The sequence below is a fragment of the Megalobrama amblycephala genome, linkage group LG17, assembly GCF_018812025.1.
Source record: "Megalobrama amblycephala isolate DHTTF-2021 linkage group LG17, ASM1881202v1, whole genome shotgun sequence".
Lineage (NCBI taxonomy): Eukaryota > Metazoa > Chordata > Actinopteri > Cypriniformes > Xenocyprididae > Megalobrama > Megalobrama amblycephala.
Window position 1 is genome coordinate 36,237,727 of NC_063060.1, and position 17,700 is coordinate 36,255,426.

The window sequence follows — 17,700 nt, forward strand, 5'->3', positions numbered from 1 at the left end:
ATGGAAACCACCTGTTTGAAGCTCGAAAAAAAGTGCATCCATCCAAAGTGAAACGTACTCCACACGGCTCCAGGGGTTTAATAAAGGCCTTCTGAAGCGAAGGTATGCATTTGTGTAAGAAAAATATCCATATTTAACACTTTATAAAGTAAAATAACTAGCTTCCGCCAGACCGCCTTCCGTCACGTCACTTACGCTTTTTTCGTAAGAATACGGAAGGCGTAGGACGTATCATAAGCGTTTTGAACTGCGAGAGATGTTACACTTTCTTCGTAAGTTGAATACGGAAGGCTGTCTGGTGGAAGCTAGATATTTTACTTTATAACTTGTTAAATATGGATATTTTTCTTACAGAAACGCATCGCTTCACTTCAGAAGGCCTTTATTAACCCCCCGGAGCCGTGTGGAGTACGTATATGATGGATGGACTTTCGTCAGGATATTTATTAATACAACTCCGATTGTATTCATCTGGAAGAAGAAAGTCATATACACCTAGGATGGCTTGAGGATGAGTAAATCATGGGGTAATTTTCATTTTAAAGTGAACTAATCCTTTAAAAAACATTCTGACTCCAGGCATTTCAAAGTAATTGGAGAGAGTGCTCAGAAAGTGAGTCTAGTTCTGAGAAAAACTGATCACTTGTTTGCAGATGCCATTTGGTGTGATGTTTTATTTTTTATTTAAATGACATTCAGACATTTTTATGTATGACTTTATATTTTTGGGGCTATAGTATACACCAGGGGTTCCCAAACACATTCCTGGAGCCTCCCCAACCATGCATTTTTTCCATGTCTCCTTAATCAAACACACCTGATTCAGATCATCAGCTCATTAGTCGAGACTCCAAGACCTGAAATGGGCAATAGGGGCTGGCTGCAGCCTGAAGGGGGAAGTGGAGCTCCACTCAAGGGCAGAAATGCGTCACCTCCACTAGTGGAGCTAGCTACAGCTATGGCCGCTGGGCATGCGCACATCAATATTGTGTCATTTAATTACTGTATTTGCATTATTGTAAGGGTAGGTTTAGGGTTGGGGTAGGTGTAGACGTTAATAAAACACAAGTGGAGGTGACGTATTTCCTGTTCGAGAGAGGAGCTCCACTCGCCCCTGGTCTGCAGCCAGACCCTTCTCGAAATGGGTGTGTCAGACAAAGGAGACATGCAAAATGTGCAGTGTTGGGGAGGCTCCAGGAATGTGTTTGGGAACCCCTGGTATATACTAACGTCTGCACCATTTTCCAAAAATGGACAAATCAGTCTCATAACAATTATATGAGAAGCGGTAAAGCACTTCAGAAATGACAAGTCACCAGTAAATAAAAGAATGATTTAATAGATTATATCTCCATTTCAAAAGCCTTATTGTACACAAATTATTTTAATTGTCCCAACATATAAGAGCAGCTCTACCTGACCTGCTTTACTACATTTTGAGTCCGGTAGACAGCCAGACGCGCCTCCACTTGAAACTCGAACACCATCATTTCATACACCCTCTTACAAGCAAGCCCCAGTTTCACACTGGCAGCATGCATACGAAAAGAAAAAAAAGAAAAAAAAAGAAAAAGAGGACAGGCACAATAAACATCTCTAGTTTTCTTTTTAAAAAAATCAAATATATAGCATATTCCTATCTGTGACAAGCATAAATTTAGAGCAGATGAAAAATGGCAAAAGTGATGAACAAAAACAACAACAAAAACAAATGAAAACCACAATAACAAAAAAGACGACCTCAGAGATGTTTCTCTGATATCACAGCCTTCAGCAAACCTCAAAAGTCCAGAAATCCCAGAAGACATTGCCACTGGCACTGGTAAGTGAGAAAGTGCGAAGAATAAGTATCTGTGTGTGTGCAAACACGTATATGCTGAATATAATTGGATAGTAACAGCCATCAACGGCGGTATACCCCGAACGCAACAAAACTAAAGAAGATGGTGATGCCCACGAGTGAGGCGGTGGCAGGTGCAGTGAAGAACTGCCGATACTGGATCTGGAAGTACCAGAGCACAGACAGCATGAGCACGAACAGAGGCACCATGAGGCTCCCTACGTTGAGCGCCACGTGCACCTGGTCAGCAGCCCGTGCCCCGGCAGGCATGGCCCGTGTGGCATGCTGCGAGATGTGGCAGTGCAGAACACTGTTGTCAGCCAGGTTGAGAGAGGCCAGCGTCTGGGCATCGTCCTGAAGGAGCTGGCCCTGGTAAATCAGACGTACCTGGTGCTCCTGTCCAGCAAAGTAAGTCCTGAAAATGCAATCAAACAAACAAGTTTATATACATAAAAACGAACACCTACACATACTGGTCTGATCACAAAAATGCTGCTTGACTTGTTTAAGCATATGAATAATTATTGAATAACTACACACAGAAACTGAAGGTCTTCCTTCAGTTTTCTGACCAAAGACTTGAGGGTTTAAGCAGACCGCCTCGCAATAAGGCGAAAAAAATGGTCAGAAAAATAAACTACACATAAGATATAATCAATATAATTATACCATATGAAAAGTGGACCCTATTAAAAAAAGGTTAACAAAATGACTTTCAAGTACAGGTACATTGTGAAAGCATGTAGAACTGGGATAATACTATATGTACAATTCAGAAACCCTTGTTATTAGTGACACCAGTGGCCGTTAAGGGAACTGCAGGCAGCAACTTAAAGGATTAGTTCACTTCAGAATTACAATTTCCTGATAATTTACTCATTAATTGACTCATTCCTGATAATTTTACTCATTACTAATTTACCCATGCCAAGATATTTATGTCTGTCTTTCTTCAGTTAAAAAGAAATTCCAGGATTTTTCTCTATACAGTCGACTTCAACGGCCACCAACGGGTTGAAGGTCCAAATTGCAGTTTCAGTGCAGCTTCAAAGTGCTCTACACAATCCCAGACGCGGGATAAGGGTCTTATCTAGCGAAACGATTGGTCATTTTCTTAAAAAAATAAAAATGTATATACTTTTTATCCACAAACGTTCATCTTGCACTGCTCTGTGATGCACCATGCTCCATCTCCATCTCCAAACTCCATCTCATTTTCTCCTCCAACTTCAAAATCGTCCAACATTGTTTTACCTTTTTTTTGTAAAGCCCGTTTGACTTCATCTTTGCACGTTCGCTTTGTAAAACCTTGCTCGGTACTTCCGCCTACGACCTTTCCAATGTGATTATGTAATGCGTGGCGCATCGCAGAGTTAGTGCAAGATGAGCATTCGTGGTTAAAAAGTATATACATTTTTATTTTTTTAGGAAATGGCCGATCGTTTCACTAGATAAGACCCTTATTCCTCATCTGGGATCGTGTAGAGCCCTTTAAAGCTGCACTGAAACTGCAATTTGGACCTTCAACCCGTTGGTAGCCGTTGAAGTCCACTATATGGAGAAAAATTCTGGAATGTTTTTCTCAAAAACCATAATTTCTTTTCAACTGAAGAAAGAAAGACAAACATCTTGGATGACATGGTGGTGAGTAAATTATCAGGAAATTTTAATTCTGAAGTGAACTAATCCTTTAATGCTCATGCTCGCACTCGTGCACACATAGCGTACAAGTGCATTAGTTTCATGTGTCACATAACGGAAGAGAGGCTCTCGGGAGCACGCATAAACATCATATCCTTTTGATTTTCCCGGCAGAAATGTCCCAAGTAGGGCTGGGCGATATATCGCATGCAATTGTCACGCGCAATATCGCGTTCATATCGCAGATGAATCGCCTTCGATAATGAACGCGATATTGCGCCGCTTGTCAGTGATCTACGGCTCTGTCTAGTAAATGCCGCTCCATTTGAAAGCAGGTGATGGCGATTTAGCGGTAATCAGGGAACCGGCTTTACTGACGAAATGCGCGTGACAATTGCATGCGATATATCGCCCAGCCCTACTTGCGTTTACAGCCTTTCATAGACAACCTAGGAAGTCAGAGAAGGTCTTGTTTAAGTTTCTTTCCAAACTGTTTGCACATTGGCAATAAAAGTGATTAATACATGAAAAATTCTTACATATGATATACCCCCTTTAAGGGGGTGTAATGCTATTTCATGCATTCTGACTTATTTACACTGTTAAAGAGTTGCATCCTCATGCTAAACATAGCCAAAGTTTCAAAACACAAGTTGGACGTATGACGGAGTATTTCTGTGCCAAATCCACTACTCCCAGTTTTGGTACAGGATTCGGAGTACAATTTTTTTCGAGTGTGTCTGTATGACGTCAAAAGAGAGCGGAATTCCTTGTATAGGCACTTCTCCCTGATAAGCGTGCGCACACACATCACCCAGAGCAAGAGCAAGAGCACGCCCATCAACGCGTTTCATTTGGGATACGGAAGCCGAGATATTTTTCCAACAATGGCTGTGTCCCAATTCAGGGGCTGCACCCTTTGAAGGCTGCATACATCATCAAGGCAGTCTCATTTAAGAAAAATAACCATTCGATTGCAACATAAGAAAGAAATTGCAGTATTTTACACCTCAAAATGAATAGTCAATTTTATTACAGTTAGTTTTCTTAAATATGACATTCTTGCGACCTCCGGAGGACACAACCTCCGAAATGAGACGCATTTCACCTGTCACCAAAGGAGTGTGTTTTTGGTTGTGAGGGAAAGATGACCTTTTTCAGCTTCCCAAAGAACCCAGCGTTAAGGGAACAGAGGATGAAGTTTGTTTTTCTGAGGCAGCAAAGGAGTTGTGCACGTATGTTTGTTTGTTCCCTCCCGGGAATTCAGTGATGAATACTTTGTAAACAAGTCTCAGTTCGGCGCTGGATTTGCAGATCGCGGGTGGTGAGTAAAGCTGCATCAGATCAGATGTCTGTGTTTTGTTGGCAATCTGCACGCAAGTACATGTGAACAACACAAACGTTTTTTTGTTCCCTTTTTATTTATAATGATGTCGCAGCTAGCATGCGATCTCTAGGCAGAAGCTGCACGCGCTCGTGACTCTTTAGCTCCGCCCACGGCACTGACGGCAGACACGCCTCCAGGATCTCGCCTTTTTTTCGGAAAGACTCTGTTTAGCGTATCTATCTTTTATAAATATGACAAAACTTAAGACTTTACGGATATATGAAGGATGCATTATTACTCTATATGTACTCAAGATTAACATGAGATTGGCAGAAACTGTGATACACCCCCCCTTTAAATAACAGGGGTTCTAAAAGCAGTTCATATTTCGAGAGAATATAAGGTTGAGAATATAAGAGCTGCTCTTTCATTCTGATTTTATTTTAGCTCTGATATCCAAGCAGAATGAGATGAGATGTTAAAAGTTTACCATATCAAAGTTCAAATCACAATGTCAAAATAGTCACAATATTATTTTTTGGGTCAAATTGTGTAGCTCCAGACAAACAAAAGGCAAAGAATCATAATAACAAAAGGCCTCACAGCCTTCAGAAATCCTAAAAAAACAACAACAACAACAACAAAAAAGTAGTTCAAAAAAACCTTTCAAGTCCACACCGTGCAAAAATGCAGGCGCAAATTAAATTGTCATCTAAAAATGCTGTGCTGATGCATTTCAACTATTTTAATAGAACATTCTTAGGTAGTTTGGAATAACTGAAGCATTAAAAAAAAAAAAACTGAATTAAATACCGTTTTAAATACTATCATTTGCAGAAAATGCAGTTATTTTGTAAAGCTGCTCAGCAATGTTTAAATTCTATTCAAAATGTCTTCCCAATGAATAACTTTCCAAAACTGAAACTCTCCAATCTGACCTCTCGAAAGGGTGCATTCACCTACTGCAAACATGATGTGAACTCCCACACACTCAATGCCTCATGTTTCCAGTAGACACAGAAGAACCCTTCTGCCTGATTTTAATAGAATGGTTACCGCTTGTAAGAATGGATAATTGTGTCTCATGAGGCTCAAGGAGGTCTCTTTTTTGGTTCACTCTTCTGACTGAAAGCATGGTGCTACACACTGCATAGGAAAGAGAAGTGGTGTTGGAACAAAAGGTCTCTGGCCGGTAACTGTGTGTGGGCTGTTGTTGCAGACATTTTCTTGGCATTAACTTTCTTATTGACTGACAAAAATATATATGTTGCCTGGTGACAATTAGCAGGTAGCCAAGGATACAACCTATATGCAGAAAAATCAAATATGCATCAAAAATGCTTTCTTAAATGTAGGCAATTTGTTTTACAAACACGTTTTGTTATACTGGTTGAAACTCTCGTCACATCTTGATAAAAATCAATAATAGAAGTGATCTAAATATTAAAACATGTACATGTAACTTCTGTGGAAGTCTCAGGACCAAAAAGTGTTCGTCCAATCATTGCATTCGGACCGAATGCAATGATTGGACAAACATTTTTTGGTCCATACAATGTCCTACCTGCCTGTCAACATAAGTATTTCCATACCTCCGCGCACACGTCATCAGTGCGTCCCGTAAGGCTATGCAGAGTTGTAGCAAGACAGTCACTGAGAGCCAAAAACAATAGGTTTTTTTTTTTATAGTTCCTTATAGTTTTTTTATAGTTTTATAGTTCCTCCTGAACCAGAACAACGAGCTTATGCTGTGTTCACGCCATGTCGTAACCTTAATTTCGAGATGGCAGCTAATGTGTCTCGATCGCCCCCAGGTGGCTGGATGCAGTAAAACCCCACCCTCTCCAAGTAATGTAATGGGATGTGAGACCAACTAAACAATCAAATTACACGTCAAATATTTTTTTTTTCAAAGATGGTTTCTGTTAGGGCTGCACAATTATTAATCGCAATTAATTGTGTGCAAAATGAAAGTCTGTGTTTACGTAATATATGTGTGTTATGTGTATAATAATTATGTATATATAATATACACACACATACATGTATATATTTAAGAAAAAATTTATATTTATATATAATATAAATTGTATATAAATATATATATTTATTTATACATGCATATATTTCTTAAAGATATACACGTATGTGTGTGTATTTATATATACATAATTATACACATAACACACATATTACGTAAACACAGACTTTTATTTTGCACACGATTAATCGCGATTAATAATTGTGCAGCCTTAGTTTGTCATTTTAGGCAGTTTTTATCACGCTGATGTTAGTTAAAGTGTTCCTTCTTTAAATAAGTTTGTTTTTAGTTAGTTATTTGATGCTATAAAAATGTGGGTTTTGACGTCATGATTGACAGCCGAGATTGACAGCTTCTCTGAGCGAAGTAGTCACTGAAGCACCGAGTGACTTTTTTCTGGATCTTTGGGAGGAGATTGGATCTTTAACTTTAATGTCTACATTTCCAGAACTGTTTATTTCACACCGATATAATGACCTTGATATCGTGGCTCCACTTCGCGCTCACTACTGCGCACACTTAGGCTCCAAGTTCACTATGCGCAGACTCGAGACTCAAGATGGCAGTGCCATATTGGCACACTGACAGCTTCAGAGAGTGAAGGTGCATCGTCCATCTTTTTTTACAGTCTATACCTGGTCAACACTATCAACGCCAAAATTAATCTGCAGCAATCAGGTGGTACAACTAGAGTTTATGTTCATTATTATTGCATTGTTATGTAGTTTTAAACATGAGGTAATTTAATGTCATCTCGTCTTGTGGTGCTTTGCACACTCTGCTGTGTGTATTTTGAAGGAGGCGTGGCTTGAGACCGCTCTGAAGGGAGGGTGGGATCTCATGCTTTCAAAGCTAACTTGCTATTGCTAGCCTCTCCGCAATTGCCTACCCTACCTTTAAGGTTATTATACATCTACAATCTTGTTGTATGTGTGAAAACAGAAGACAAACAGAAGCAGGGTTGCACACCAATTAAGACCACCTGTTAAAATCCAACAGATTTGAATTTGAATTGAGGTACCAAGCAGGACACAGAACTGCAATTTGAATTTAAAGGTCCCGTTTTTCGTGGTTTTTTGAAGCTTTGATTGTGTTTATAGTGTGCAATATAACATGTGTTCATGTTTCACGTGTAAAAAAAACACAGTATTTTTCACATAATTTACTTATCTGTATACCGCTGTTTCCACTGTCATAAAAACGGGCTGATGACTTCCTTGTTCTATGAAGTCCCTCCTTCAGAAATACGTAACGAGTTCTGATTGTGCCAGCTGTTCCTGTGTTGTGATTCGACAGCAGCTTAGCGCTCCTTGTCCGGAAAGGTCACGCCTCTTACCATAACGTGGAGATGCACGCGCTCAGTGTTATTGTAAACATGTCTTTAATTTTACCCTATCAATTTGAGCCGGAATCAGACCCGGTGATTGGACTGCGGGATGAAAATAACAGCGTTTCGACGACATGGCGACAAACACACTCTACAAACGCAACTCTTGTGTATTCCTGTGGGCGGAGGTTAGTCAAAAAACTGTTTTAGTGACGTCATTAAAGAAGGAAGTAGAGGGATGTAGTCCAAACTGGCCGTTCGATGTAGGCGACTTCTGTTAAATAAAATATCTCGCTTGGCATTGAACTTTGAGCTTTAAAATTTTACAGATTTTATTTATACTCTAACAACAACATTACACACTAACTAAAGTCTGAAACATGGGATCACGAAGAACGGGACCTTTAAAGAGATGATCCACCCCAAATTTAAAACTCTGTCATCACCTACTCACCCTCATGTTGTTCCAAATTTATATGCCTTTCTTTTTTCTGTGGAAGACAAAAGATATTTTGAAGAATGTTAGTAGCTAAACAGTTTCATTGAGTTCCATTGGGCAAAAAACACAATGGAAGTTAATGGGTACTGAAACTGTTCGGTTATCAACATTCTTCCAAGTGTCTTCTTTTGTGTTCAGCAGTCAGCAGAAGAAAGAAATGCATACAGATTTTGAAAAACACGAGAGAAAGAGAGAGAGAGAGAGAGAGAGAGAGAGATGACGATTTTTGGGTGGATATTCCCTTTAAGGACATAGAGTTAAAATGAACTGAGAAATTTGCTGACTAGAAACTTTTTTCCCCAATTATGCCCATTTTATATATATATATATATATATATATATATATATATATATATATATATATATACACACACACACACACACACACACACACACATTTTATCTAATCTTTTTAAATATAAAAAAAAAATATTTTAATTCGGTGGGGTGTTGCTACAACTAATTAGCAATTCTTAAATTTGAAATTGCCCATTTTGAATTGTTTTTAAACCATTTTGACCTAAATATGCCAATTATTAAAAAAAATAAAACAATTCTTACCATGTTTCAATCTGCTGTAATCTATATGCTGCCTTGAGCATCTTATCTTAAACATTTGATACCAAAATTATTTTAGGTTGAGTATTCAGTTGCTTACCGTTTAATGTAACCAATCGTGTCTTGAGGATTCACTTGCGCTGTCCTCTCTGTATCATTCAAGAACTTCAGCCTGAGCACCATGTTTCTTTGGGTGTCATTTGGTGCATCTTCGGCCGAAGGCTGTGTGGCACTTGGGGCGCTGGCTGGAGGTTGAGTCGAGGGACCCGCTGATTCTCGATGTCTCAACCCATCACTCCCAATCCCTGCTTCCTCCAGGAGGCCTCCCTCACCTCCTCCAGCCCTACTACCATCCGAGGACTGTCCCACCGCTCCCGCTTCTGTTCCAGGCTCACTCTTGTCATTCTCCCTGACACCGCTGGGCGACGAGTCCGTGTTACCCGAGGGGAGCGGCTCCTGGCTGTCAGTCTCTGTGGAGGGGGAGGTCCCTGGGCTGGGTGAGAGGAGGTGTTCAGGGGTTTCAACAGTGTGAGTGGAGGCCCAGGCCAGAACCAGGACAAGCACCAGGAACACCACTCCAAAGAGCAGGGTGACCTCATCACCCACACCCTCTATTAGAGCCATCCTGGTCTGCTGAGTCCTGGACTAAGGCAACTTCAGACTAGGCACCTACAGCACATGTTCACAATTACTAATCACATTCGTGCAAGTTCATTATTTCTGTCAAATAAAAGATCTGCATTATGCATCATTCAGGGTTCCCACAGTTTTCACTAAATATCCTGACCTTTCCAGTCATTGCTGGATTAGGCTTTTTTTTTTTTTTTTAAATCCAGTATCAATATTTTGAATCACAGAGATTGCACAAGCATATTTCCATTTATATGACTAATATCAATCTTGTGAATTAATAGATTTACAATTATACTTATTATGGGACAAGTACTTTTTGAAGCAAAACTAGAACAATTGATGTTCACTAAAAAAAATGTAAATGACTTTGAAAGATTTGTTTAACGCTATGCTAGTTTATCTGGCTATATTTATGGTGAAAACATTATTTTAATATATAACTGTTTTCTGACTATTCCATGAAAACACCTTTTTAAAATTCCCAGATATTTGCAGGTTTTTCATGATTGTGGGAACCTTGATCATTTTAATAAGATGTGATGAAGACATTTGAACCTTCCTGTTGTCTTGGGATCATTATTCTTTTCAGTTTCTACAAACTCTGCCATTCTTAATGAAACCAGTCTTTGTAGGGGGGGGGGAATCTAAAATCATAAACACAAACTTCCTGTTTAAATTAACCAATTTAAAGAACGTTCCACATGTGGTCTATACAAGTCAAACCGGACCCTTATTTGAAGAATTAAGGCCCATTCACACCAAGAATGATAACTATGAAGTGAACTATAACGATAACTATATTTGCATCCACACCAACAAACGATAATGGTCTGTTTATTCTAAGCTCATGCGCTGCGGTTTCAAAGTGTGTACATGTTTTTGCTGTTCTTGTTGCATTTACATGGCTTTAACCAGCAGATGTCCTCAGCATGCTATGTTTCGAGTGAATAGCTAGTGTAATCAATCTAAACTAACAGTGAATTTAGCTGACGAAGTTAATATAGTGGAATAAAAACAATGCCTAATATTTTTCACTGCAACGTCAAAGGAAGCAAGACAATGTTGTCGAAACTAGCGCTGGATACCTGAGGTAATTTTTATGTTACACTGTTTGCTAGCCTGGCATAATGATCTCATTGTTAATACTTCTCACCAATTATTCCAAGGGTATGACTGATTGTTTTCCATATAGGCCTATCCATTTTCTTTATAGAGTTTTACTTCAGCGCTCCTCCTTTCCATCTCTCGCTCATAGTAGACTAACGGTTGCAGGGGAGTTGTTTATGCGTTTTCAACCCAAGCCATCAAACTGACGTCATCAGAGATTACGATTAAGGCGTTATCGTAAATTTCAGATTTTGATTAAAGGTTTCCATGACAAAATTTTTTTTCTGTGTTTTAACTTGCACGGATTAATTGTTCACCACAAGACTAGTCATGTGTAGGGCCCTATAATTTCCGCGATCACGGAATCACGGACAGAATCGCGGAATCCATTCAAAAAAACGGAATTTACTATATAACGCGGAATGTCACGGAATTTGTCAAATTTTTGATGAATGAATTAAAAGCAGGTCAGTACACTTAAATTAAATCGCGATATAGACTAGTGTCTGTGAATATTAAACCGCAAAAAGACTATTTAAACATGAATCCTGCATGCCTGTGTGCCTCTGAAATGAATGATGCGGAAGCGCAGTTTCACACACTGAAAAAGCACGTGCGACGCTCACAGTGTTTTCGTCCTCTGTCGCCTCACTATATGACCGCACGAATTCATCTCCAGAGCTGCTCTGAAAGTCACTTCATCAGCATTTAACCGCTTCGTTTGAGAAAACTACCGTCATAAACACAGAGAAACTCAAAGCTCTAGGCAAAACATCAAAATAAAAGTTCGATTTAACTTGACAGAAACATATTACTGTTGTACAGTAGAATTTAGATCAATTAATTTAACAATAAGTTATTAAAATATATTTTTAAACAATAATCTCAGTGTTTCTTCCATGTTTTAATTTTAACAGTAAAGCTCTGTTGTGTAGCACATTGTTTGACAAAAAAGTTTAATTTCATGATTAAAAGATAAATTACATGGTATGCGTTCATTTGATTGCCAGAAAAATTTAAATACAACAGAACTTATGAAAAAAAAAAAAAAAAATCATAAAAATGTATTTTTTAATTAATGAATATTGTTGTTTTTAAGAATTCAATTAATTAGACATGCTTTTTGATTATTAAAATGGAATTAAACCATTAAAATGGAATCCAGTAAACAGAATTTGGTAAAAATAAAATTTGAGGGGAAAGAATAAGACATTTATCATAGGGCCCTAAAAAAATTTTTTTTTTTTTTGTTAAACTTTTATTAAATAGTTGGTAAATTGGACAAGATTCATTATTTCAATTAATTAGACATGCTTTTGTTTACTAAAATTTAATTTAACCATTAAAATGGAGTCAAAAAAATAAATAAAACAGAAAAAACGGAATCCAGAAAAATTAAAACAGAATTTGGGAAAAAATAAAACGGATTTCATAGGGCCCTTAATATGCACTAAAAAAGTAAATAGGGTCAATTTTGATTTTATGTGTACTTTGAAGTATCCTTGAAAAGGGGGGGCTGACTTCTCAAAAAGTGGTGGCTTTTTCTGCACCTTTGCGATTAACTTCTCTGCAATGTCGTCTGCCATTTTAAATGCGTGAGCCCTTAAATTAGAAAGAATTCTGATCGGCTGTCAATCGTTCAAAAAAAAAAATCGTTCTGAAAGTGATCCCAATGATATCGTTTCTCTATATCCTTATCGTTATAGTTGTGGTGAGGACAATGCTATTCTTTTATATTCAGAATGATTTTTAGAACTATATCTTTATCGTTATCATTCTTGGTGTGAACGGGCCTTTAGTCGTGGCCTTCCAGCATTTAACAGCTTTAGATTTGACTCCATAATATTTTGCATTTACTAAGATTTAGCCCCTCATTCTCATATTGTCTGCCTAAAGGTGCAGTAAGCGATTTCTGAAAAACACTGTTGAAAGTGGATCGGACCGAGCAACAAACACAACTTGCAGCCAATCAGCAGCAGTAGGGGGCGTGTCCACTCATGGTGGGGGAAGAGAGAGAGAGGAGTAGGCAAGAGGGAGATTTGAAAAAATGATTGTAGAAAAAGAGACAGCTGAGAGACATTACAAAAGAGAAAAGGTCAAAGGGATATCACTGGAAAAAGAAGTGTTATGATCAGTAAAGAGCTTTAGGACACATTAATATTAGAAAAGCTTTCCTATGCTGGAGAAACCTAAGCGGGAAGGCCTGGAAAAGGATGCTGAGGTTGCATTGTTTCTGCTCCATACGCGAGTACACTGGCTTTGAGTATGTGCTACTGGAGACTAACAACAAACTCTTGCTTGACTGTGTATACTTGAGTACTGTATGTTCATTTTTTATTCTTTCTTGTCAATCGTTTGTCATCTTCGCTTTATTTTGCTTCGCTTCTGCTATGATAAAGAGATATCCACTCTTGCATTGAGTTTTCGTACATTTTGGGGGTGAAGCAATGAAGGGAGGGGTGTGTAAGTTTGGGTTGATTTCAAATATCAACAGTGTTCAACAATGATTCTCTGAAATCGCTTACTGCACCTTTAAGTTACGATGAAGATTTATTTGTGAAATATGAATGATCTACAGTGAAACCTTCAAGATGAACAACATTCAGTAACTAATGGCAGAATCATATAGGCTAGAAGTTACAAAAAAAAAAATCTGAAATGCCAAAAGTGAAAAGCCTTAAGCTGAAATTGTATCTCAATGGTGTTTATTTACACAAATTCTTATTCCATAAATATTCAAAAAGTGTTTATTTTACCAATAATACCAGAAGAAAATTTAACTCAAGGCTCAAGACAAGCCTTTAAAATCACTGAACCCTAATCAAGAATTCATGAGTTTAAAGCATTTTTAAAGTAAATCAAATTTGAACCAATGATCATCACAGATCGGTGCAGTTTCCAGGGCAATAAGGTTGAGATAATCTTTAATTAAAGCAAGATACAAAAGGTAAATAGGGAACAAATACTAATTAGATATCACCATACTTCCCAAATTGATTAATCACAGTACAACAAGACAACTGTTTTGCATTAGACGTTTGCTGAAAGGTTGTTTAAATAAGCATTATCTAACTAAAAATGTCCAAATTTGCATACAAAAAATCTGAACACTGGACAAAGCCGGATTCAAAATTCTTCTTTCAAGACTTCTGGTTTAGTGTATGAGGGGGAAAACTCCTTATGGGAAAATGGCCTTCCCATCTGGAACTGTATATATACACAAAGAAATTCTGGTCAAAAGTTATATACAAACTTGAAGCGATTCTAGACTTTAAAAGGTGCAATATGTAATATTTTCTGTCCGCTAGAGGTTGATAGAGGCCTATTCAAAACAAAGGCGTAGCTTGATGACGCCAAGTTTGAGCGCGGAATCTTGGGACATGTGGTCTCCACCTCAACGGACGGTGGAAAAAGGTTAAGATAGGACTCGTGAAGAAATCATGTTCATGGATGTGATTATTAACATTACTGTAGTATGAAGCAGAGCAGGACCGAGTGTTGTGGGAGCTGAACGAGGCCGCTGGAGCGATTGCACAACACACGCCTCATGAGCAGCGGGACTTTTATTATGACACAGTTGCCGGCACTGCTTCCGCTTTTCTGGTCATGAGTATGAGGTAACGCAGCTCTGTTTATCATATTAGATACATTTGAGTGTGTTGAAAATGATGTAATAACGTTACTCTGTGCGTTCGCTCGGCGGCTGCTGTGAGACACTGTTACACACTGCAGTAAGATAGATCGATTTTAGAATATCATATTAAATGCTGGATGGCTTGTGTTGATAAATGGCATGCAATTAATTTTAAAATGTATTGTATGATGGCGAAAATTCTGTATTACTGTTTCTAAAAATAAAGCTGCATCTGATTATGCTATGTTAGCTACAAAATAGTGTTTTTCTCTGAGGCATGGTAAAGTATGGTACTCGCAAAAAATCAAGAAAATTAGAATTAAACAATAAGACTAAACGTGTTGAGCTATATAACAATGATTAGTTTGTCTATAAATATATCCAAACAGTTGTTCCCTTGCCTAATAAAAGATGTAAATATTAAAGTGTCTTTGGTGTTTCCATGGTTTTTGCAAAATAAAACTGGAAACCAAGGGTAAGCCTTAGTTAAAATTGCAATTTTCTCACGATTTACAAATAGTTGCAATCATTTGGGATATTGTAAGTACTCAAGTGAACAAAATATATAACACTGGCCTAGTGGTTTTTGGAAATTTTACTGCAAAAATATTACATATTGCACCTTTAATCTCTCTAAGTCCCCTTCAGTATTTCTGTTAGGAGATCTTTCTCCGATTAATGTTTCAAAAGAAACACAAGCATTTATCTTTACCTCATCTATATTAGCTAAAAAACTATTAAACTGGAAGGACAGAACAGAAATATCTATTACCAAATGATTCAATCTATTAATAGACACATTAACACTTGAAAAAATGACTGCCTCACTTAGAAACAAAATGACCGCTTTTGAAAAAATATGGAGCCTTCTTTTAAAGTTCCTCGATAAATGAACCTGAAACATGAAATAATGCATATAATCAAAGGTGTGGATAAATTAGATGTTTGGTCTATAAATGTGATGTTTTCCCAGAGCATGACTGTGTAAGCAGACATAGTCTCTGTGTACAATCCTTTAAACTTTTACAAGGCATAAGCCGCAACCTTTGAACAGGAGCAGTGAAGTGGTCCAGATATTTCCACTCTTTAACTGTGGCTGTCAGCAAGTTTAGGCCATATCTCATGCTGCCTGATGACAGCTCCTCTCATTATGCATGCAGTCCACTTTACAGTACATTTCTCAAGAGCAAAGAGGGTAAAATATTTCCTCAGAATATATTTAAAACCTCTATGACTTTATTTGACCGATGGAACAAAAATAGGAGATGTTAGGCGGAATATCAGGGGAAGTCTTCTCATATTCATAGCATCTTTTTACATGCACTGAAAGTGAAGAAAGGGCTGTCATCCTGCGAAAACAGAAATAAAGCCATACGACGAGTAAATTATGACAGGCTCATTTCTGGGTGTACTATCGCTTTAAAAGTAACGCCTTTTAAAAAATTATGCAATTAAATAGATGTAAATAAACAGGTGTGATTGGCCAGATGAACGGAGGTGGATTTACTGATCTAAATCATAAAACACAATGTAAAGGTACAGGAAACGAACAAACAGATGTCAACAGCCACGTAGCCAGTACATACAGAAAAAGTTAAAGTTAACTATTTTTTTTACAAAAACGTCCAACTCTCGTCTTTTCTAAAGCCGTGAGTTTTGGGGTCAAGAGCATCAGGTGTGTGTTTATAAGTAAAGATCCGTCTGTGAACGCAGAGGCAGGTGAGCGCTCGCGCACCGCTACAGCCACGAAACAAGCTCGCGAGCTGCTAACACGCGCTCGACACAGCTGTTACGTCTCAACTGAATGTGTCCTCGAAACGAGCAGAGTTCAAACTTTTTAGAAAACCTATATGAGGCTCTGAAAAAATGACTTACCGCTGACATATCACATCGTATGATGGTCCATGATTCACACCGTTTAACGTCTCGCTTCCTGATCACTGGCAGGCTAGAACGATGCCACAAATACGACTTCCGGTTTAAGAAAAAAATCCCCCTTCAAAATAAAGGTTTATTGGTTTCACACAAATCCTACAAGTCCAAATTTAAACACTGAAGTATATGTAAATTGATAAATATAATTATGTTAGTAGGAAATATTTAAAGTGACAGTTCATGTCAAAAATTCTGTCTCCTGTGGCGTATAAAAGATGTTTTGAAAAATACATATCCATATAAATCCATACAATAGAACTCAATGGCTTCAAAACCAACATTCTTTAAAATATATATTTTTGTGTGTTCCACAGAAGAAAGAAAGGCATAGAGATTTGGAACATGAGTACAAATGAGTACATTTTTTGAGTGAACTGTCTCTTTAAAAAAAAATTCTAACGCTTTACCTGTTAAGTGTGCTGTGCCAGAATTGAGTTACATTTAAATGAACATGCACTGCTCTTTATTTACTATGTGTTGCATGTATTTTGCATCTAGATAATCTGAATATGTTGCCTTTACTGTCTGTCCTTTCACACACAGATGCTTAGATGTGTCAGACACTAAATGACAAACTCAGAGCTGCCACTACCATCTGATCAGACTGTTAAACAGACTGAATCCATTATGTTTGAGAGAACACCCTGCAGAACACCTTTTGAAGCCAATCATTTCAGAATTGCACATTCGACTTTTGACATTAATGGGCATGTCAACAGTGAATAATAAAATTAAGAAAAAATAATAAATATTGAAAAACTTCAACTTAATTTTTTAACAAAAAATGAGAAATGTTGCCTTGGCAATTAACTGAAACAAGTTTAAAGTGGGCATGAAGCGGATCATCTTTTCTTGCTTGTGACATAAAAATGATTTTGTCCGCTGGGAATTCATTGGATCGTTGTGGTTTGCAATCGCTGCGATCTCATGTGAGAGATAGGTTGTCCCCACCCTCGAGCCAGTAAATGTCATCAGAGAAAAGATGCCGCTGTGGGAGGGGAAGTTATTTTAAAGGGTTAGTTCACCCAAAAATGAATATTCTGTCATTAATTACTAATTACTAAATAATGACTTTATTTAACAATCTCATCTCTTCTGTGTCATTCTCATATGTTGTTTACGTCCAGCGCTTCCTGGTTCTACGTCAGAACACCAACT

The 17,700-nt window shown here is 37.9% G+C and overlaps 1 protein-coding gene across 1 annotated transcript; it reads right to left on the reverse strand.

Moving 5' to 3' along the window:
• Positions 1-1,319: 1,319 nt before the first annotated feature.
• Positions 1,320-16,609, reverse strand: tmub1 (transmembrane and ubiquitin-like domain containing 1). Its single transcript, XM_048163448.1, has 3 exons — positions 16,483-16,609; positions 9,334-9,902; positions 1,320-2,255 (listed from the first exon to the last, which is right to left on the reverse strand). The coding sequence occupies exons 2-3, from the start codon at positions 9,855-9,857 to the stop codon at positions 1,904-1,906; spliced, it is 876 nt and encodes a 291-aa protein (XP_048019405.1). The 5' UTR covers positions 9,858-9,902; positions 16,483-16,609; the 3' UTR covers positions 1,320-1,903.
• Positions 16,610-17,700: the final 1,091 nt, after the last annotated feature.